This window comes from Chrysochloris asiatica, unplaced genomic scaffold (assembly GCF_000296735.1).
Source record: "Chrysochloris asiatica unplaced genomic scaffold, ChrAsi1.0 scaffold00349, whole genome shotgun sequence".
In the NCBI taxonomy this organism is placed as follows: domain Eukaryota; kingdom Metazoa; phylum Chordata; class Mammalia; order Afrosoricida; family Chrysochloridae; genus Chrysochloris; species Chrysochloris asiatica.
This window is the reverse complement of record NW_006408867.1, coordinates 2,170,201-2,176,801: the sequence shown is the minus strand read 5'-3', so window position 1 is coordinate 2,176,801 and position 6,601 is coordinate 2,170,201. Positions and strand designations below refer to the sequence as shown.

Sequence of the window (6,601 nt, the reverse complement as noted above, 5' to 3'; positions counted from 1 at the left end):
CTCTAATGGAGTTCTGGAGTCCTGGTGTGGCACTGTGGGTTAATGTGCCAGACTGGAAAGCCATTTGAACGGCAAGGTTGGCAGTTCAAGCTCACCAGGTGCTCCTTGGAAACCCTATACAGGGTTGCTATGGGTCGGAACCGACTCGACAGCACTTCACAACAACAACAACAATGGAGTTGTGGTGTGGCACTGTAGGACAAAGCACTGGACTTCAAAGTCAGCTTGAACCACAAGATGGGTGATTCAAATCCACCAGCCAGTCCTCAGAAACACTATACAGGGTCACTATGAATAGGAACCCACTTGACAGCACTTAAAAATGAGCATTTCTTCATATACCTGAATGCCTTCTTTGGTGAAATGTCTGTTCGTGTCCTCTGCCAATTTTTAAAATGGATTCTTTGTCTTTTTCTGGTTAAGATGTTGAAGTTTTGTAAAAATTTTAGAGATTAGACATTTGTCTGATTTGCCATTACCAAAAATTTTTTTCCAGTCTGTGGGTTCTCTTTTGACTCTTTGGTGAAGTTTTTTGATGCTCAGATGTGTTTAACTTTTAGGAGATCCCAGTCATCTATGCTGTCTTCTACTATTTGTGTATTTTCAGTTATGTTTGATAGTATATTAATGTCATATATCAGAGCCCCTAAGTTTGTCCCTATTTTTTCATTGATGATCTTTATAGTTCTAGGCTTTATATTTAGTTCTTTAATTCACAATCAGTTCATTTTTGCATGTGGTGTGAGATATGGGGATTGTTTCATTCTTCTGTAAATGAATTTCCAGTTTTACTAGCAACATTATTGAAGAGACTGTGTCTTCCTCACTTAATGTCTTTGGAATTTTTTACGTGTAGGATCATATCACATCCAAAAGAAGAGTTTTACTTCTTGTTTTCCAATTTGGAGGCCTTTAATTTCCCTTTCTTTCCTTTTAGCTCTGGCTAAGACTTCCTGCACAATAGTGATAAAATAGTGATTTAAAAAAAAAAAGTATCCTTGTCTGGCTCCTGTCCACAAGGGGAATGGTTTCAGTTTTGCTCCACTGAGAGTAATGTTGGTCATTGGTTTTGTATGTTACTGTTGTTAAGTGCTGTTGAGTAGGGTCCAACTCATAGCGACCCTGTTTAGGGTTTTCAAGGAGCAGCTGGTGGGTTTGAACTGCCAACCTTGTGGTTCGCAGTCATATACCCTTAATTATATTGAGGACTTTCCCTTCTATCCGATTTTGCTGAGTGTTGTTTGTTTTTTTTTTTAAATAATTGATAGGGTTGGATTTTGTCAAATGCCTCTTCTATATCAACCAATATGATCATGTAGTTCTTTTCCTTTGTTTTATTTATGTGAAGGATTATGTTGATTGTTTTTTTCTAGTATGGAACATACCTGGCATGAATTCCACTTGGCTATGATGTATTTATTTTTATTTTATATGTTGTTGGATTGTATTGGCTAAGGTTTTATTGAGAATTTTTGCATTCATATTCATGAGGGATGTTGTTCTATAATTTTTATTTTTAGTGATGGCTTTGCCTGGTTTTGGTGTCAGGGTTATATTATATTCACTTCATAAAACGAATTTGGGAGTTTTCCATCCTTTTCTATGTTGTGAAATAGTTTAAGCAGAATTGGTGTCAGCTCTTCTCTGAATATTTGGTAGAATTCTATCTATGTGCTTTTGAATCCTGCTAAGCATTTCTGCTTAAAAGGAACTATGGCAACAAGTCCATCAATGATTGTTGTAAGGTGCTCAAACTGTCTTCTTGTTTCAGCAACCCAACCTGTGTTTTGGGAGGGTAGACATGTCTTGAGAACAAAGGGCAGAGAGTTCTCATCACCTTGCTTATCTGGTGTTTTAGAAAGAATGAAGTGGATGACCTACTGCATTATCCAAAGATTCTTCAAGGAAATAGAAAGCAAGTGTGGCCACTCAATTTTATAACTATACATCTCTAGCTCCTGGTATTATGGAGTCCTGGTGTGGTGCTGTAGGATAAATACTGGACTGTAAGCTTGTTTGAACTGCAAGGCTAGTGGTACAAACTCACCAGCCACTCCTCTGAAACCCTATAACAGGGTCTCTATAGGTGGGATCTGACTCAATGGCACTTAGCAACAACAGTCTCCTTATATTAGGCTTCTTCTCTCCAGCATGGTTTTTTTTTCTTCCTTTTTTTCCTGCTACTCCAGAGGAATCCTGTCTCTGTGTTATATCTTGCCATTCTCACAACAATAAAACATGTTCCCTCTTTCTCTAATTCCCTTGGTTATTCTCAAGGGCTTTACTATTATTATATTCCCCTACTGCATTTTATCAGACCCAAAATACTTGATTATTATTTTTGATAGAGAGATGATTTTGATGATTGTGTTGTCTGGAGGCATAGCTTTTGTTGAACAAGACAACTCATCGAGAGTGGATTTCCCCTAATTTCCAGATTTAAAAGTGACCAGAATGAAAAAGAAATATTTGACAATATACCAATTTAATGGAAATCCAAAACATTCAAAAGAAACAACCAAAACTTAGCATTGCCAGGAGAGGTTAAACTTGCCACAAGAGATTTATTGGGTCTTATTATAAAACTACAAAACTTGTACAAACAGAACCATGTCCTGCGGATGGTCTTCCTGGATGTAAGCTGGAGTTTACCAACAAACTACAATACCTTTCCAAACTTCCCTCTCTAGTCTACGAGGAACACTACCACATATGTAAATGAAGTATTGAAACTTACAAGGCACTGGGCAACAGGTAAATGGGGCCAGTTGGTCCAGCATTTGAACCTCATACAAGTGACGGCAAGGTGTGTCCTGAGACTTGTGCTAAACTGTATGACCCTTTCTGGTTTTTGTTAATCTCTCCCAGACCTGCCTTGCCCAGCTTAATCGTCCCTCCTTCTCTGCAATTTAGTCCGGGTTTCTTCTTGTCGTCGTCTCCAAGCAGCAATGATGGCTTCATCATCCATTTCCCCCTCTTCCTCTCTGTCATTGCTTCTATGATACTGGGACCGCCGCCCTGAAGCAAACCTCCCTTCTTCTCTGTTTTCCATCTTCTGTCTTTCTCCTTCCTCTTCAGACCTCATAAAGCTCTGTGTGAACTTCCTTTTGGCTCCAAATTCAGAAAAATCTGATTTGGATGATTCTTCCACATCTTCCCAGTCCCTGGGCCTGGCCCAATTTTGACGTCGTGATCCAGGGGACTCTTCCCCTTCAGAGGGCTCGGGAGTTCGGCGGAAGAAGTAGGGCTCTGGACTTTCCTCTCGGGAGCTTGAAGTCTCACTGAACATTGACCTGGAGAACTTGTGCGTCTCTCTGCCCTCTCTGGTGGAGGAAGAAGAGAATCGTGAAGTGCTCCTGACAGAGTTGCCATTTGCTTCATGGTAGCGGGAGGTGTCCTGCTCCTCTGACTGGGACTTGGAGAATTGGTAACTGGAGGATTTAGACTCTGTCTCTCGGAGCATGGAAGACCTGGTGTATTTTCCTCTGGAGCTTCCAGACCAATCACTTTGGGGAGGCGATTTTTCTCCTGTCCTGAGGCCACTGAGCCACTTATTAATACTATGATCCATCTCTTTGTCAGCTCTGCTGTCATTTCCATAACAATCAGAGACAGCCAAGGAGGAGGAGGTGTCTGTGTCAGGTTTTTGGGAATTACTATTGGAAGAATATCGGAAGCTCCCTATGGCACTGTCAGTGTCCTCCTCCTGGTCACCCACACCATCATCCTCATCTTCCTTGACCTTCTTCTTCTTGAAAAGGGAGCTGCGTTTGTTGTCTGAGGCCAGCTTCTCCATTTTGTATTCAGACATCTTCTCCCTCAGCTCCATTTGCATCTCCTTCTCCTTCCTGCCAAGTTCCTTCAGGTCTATATTGTCAGCAAAGAGGCTATAGATAGGCTTGCTGGTCCCCTTCACTTTATTTCCCATGCCCTCAGTCCTGGAGCTCAAGGTAGTGTTGGAGGACAACACAGACTGTGTGTCAGAGCTGGGTCTTATCTGGTTCTGAGGCCGAAGGCAGGAGGAAGAGCCACTCTGTCTACTAAGCATAGAGGCTTGGTCATCCTCCAAGCAGCTGGTCAATGGTGCTGCCTTTAGGCTTGCAATAGATGGTGAGCGGGACAGCAGTAGTATTTCATTCTGCTTCTGGGCAATGGTCTCACTGACCACGTTGGCAATCCAGTTCTGGATACTGGCAATGGAAATGGTGTCTCCAGGACCCACTGGCAGGTTAGGCAGGGGTATGGTGGCATTGGAGGCAGAGCATCCCCCTATATTGCTTGCAGCTTGAGACAAGTGGGACCGGGGGCTGTGGGTGCTGAGTACTGATGCTGTGTCCCCATCAGCATTGACGGAGGGGGCCGCCGACCACAGTGCAGACAGGGGGATGCTCACGCTGGCCGCTGAGCTGTCTGCGTCCCAGCTTCCCATGGACTGGCTCTCCTCCAGAGTCTGCCGGCTCCTCTCTAGTAGCTCCAGCCTCCGCTGCCTCTTCTTGGCTAAGACTGAGTCCTCACTTTTGCTGAGCTCCACCACCTCCTCCTTGTTCTCACTGCCTATCTTCTTCTGGTGTTTCAGCTTCCAGGCCTGGTAGGCTGTCAGGTCAACGTCAGAGAGATTCTTCTTCTCCCCGTCTACCTCCACTGCTTCTTGGTCACTATTGCCTTCTCTTGCCTCGGAATCTTTTTTGTGAAATCCAAACTGGATTCTCTTGATCTTCCACCTCTCTAGGGCGGTGAGCTTATCCTTGTTCCTGCTGCAGAAGTTATAGAAGGAGCTGGCCTCCGAGGACACACTCTCCTCATCATCCTCTCGGACCCTGCTCCCTGCCTCTGAGCTTTCATCCACCTTCTCTCTCTTGCTCCTGGAGTGGTACTTCCGGGAGGCTTCCTTCTCAATCTCTAGCAACCTCTGGTTCCACATGTCCCAGGTACTTTCTGTGGACTCGGAGTCAGAACGATGCCTCCCAGCTCGTTTCTGACTGCTCATCTCCAGCTGTTGCTTCAGGACCCTTATGTCATGGCTGCTAACGCTCTCTGAGGTGCTGCTCTCACTCAGGGTGTGTCTCCGCCTTCTTCCCACGAAGGAGCCAGTGGCACTCTCTTCCTCTTCCTCCTCCCTGCCCCAGCTCTGGTGCTGTTCTGCCTGGTACCGTTCATTTCGGCTCTGCCACTCCCGGATGATGCTCTCCACATCTTCATCCTCAGATTCCTCCCCTCTCTGGCCAGAGGAGGCTGAGCGCCAGCTGTCTCTACCCTGAGGGACTGTGCCGGTGGGGAGGCCATGCCCCTTCTTCCACTCTTCATACAGCCTCTCCTCCTCCTCCTCATCAATGAGGGTGAGGGGCTTGGAGACCCTGCTGGCCTTTCCCACGGAGGAACCACTTAGGCGGCTGGTGGAGTCATCCTCCTCCTCCACAGTGAAGGCATGCACTCTGGCTCCCAGCGTGCTACCCTCCTCACTGCCCCCCTCAACCTCATCCGCTTTCCCCTCCCTGCCATCGTCCTCTTCTCTCTCCTCCATCAGCTTTTCGTTGAGTTCACGCAGCTGCTTCAGGAAGCCATCATTGGGTTGAATGGCCCGCTTCTTGCGCACGGTCATCAAGGCCTCCAGGATGGCCATGTTGTGGAAGATCATCAGATAGGCGACCACCAGCACTGCTGACCGGCTGATGCCCATTTCGCTACTGACCAGGACTTTCCCTGAAAACAAAATACAAATATTTAGCCACTGCTGAGTGTGACAGAATATGAGATATGAGAGACTCCACGGATACTCCTCTTTAAATATGAGCAGAGCAGTCTTAGAAGAAACATAACCAGAATATTCCTAAGAAGTGAGGGCAAGGACCCTCAGCTTGCTTACTTTAATCAAGTCACTAAGAAAGACTTATTGGCAGAGATGGATATCATGTGGTAAAGTACAGGGTCAACAAAGGAGGGAAACCTTTAATGAGATGTGTTGACACAATAACCACAACTGTAGACTCAAATGACAATGAAAGTGGCACAGAACTGGGCAGTGTTTCATTCTATTATAGTAAAGGTCTCTGTGAGTTGTAGCTAACAACATTAAACTTCAATGGCTAAAAGGATAACAAGGTAACTACAATGACTTCCCTATAGTTAAATTAAAAGTAGTGTTTTGATGTGCTGGACTTTTTGTGCTTACTTTGCCTCTGGAGTTTGTCCAGTCTCACATGAGGATTGGGCACCATCGTCCCTATATTACAGATGGGGACAGAGAAAGTTAAATAGTGCTGTGAGGCTTCCCTGGTGTTTCTTGGAAATGTAACGATTGTCTGCATATAAGCAGGGCTTGGGGTGGGGAAAAAATGACCAACTACTGCCACTACTTTTGAAACACCCAGGGGTATCTCTACTCACCAAACTGAGCATGAGAGGGAGAAATACATAGACTAGGCACTGTATGATAAGCCCTGGACTGCTAATCACAAGGTTGGCAATTCAAACCCACCAGCTGCTCCTCGGCAACCCTCTACAGTATCTCTAAGAATCAGAATGGACTTGATGGCACTTAACAACAAGGAGGTAAGAAGAAGAAGAAGATTGAGAGGCTAAGATAAATGAATCAAGAAAGATA

The 6,601-nt window shown here is 45.0% G+C and overlaps 1 protein-coding gene across 1 annotated transcript in view; it reads right to left on the bottom strand.

The window, feature by feature from the left end:
- Positions 1-2,884: 2,884 nt before the first annotated feature.
- DUSP27 (dual specificity phosphatase 27 (putative)) overlaps positions 2,885-6,601 on the bottom strand; it is a 54,398-nt gene continuing 50,681 nt past the window's right edge. Inside the window, exon 5 of the mRNA XM_006875994.1 lies at positions 2,885-5,700. Coding sequence (XP_006876056.1) covers positions 2,885-5,700 — 2,816 coding nt within the window. The remainder of the gene's footprint in view (positions 5,701-6,601) is intronic.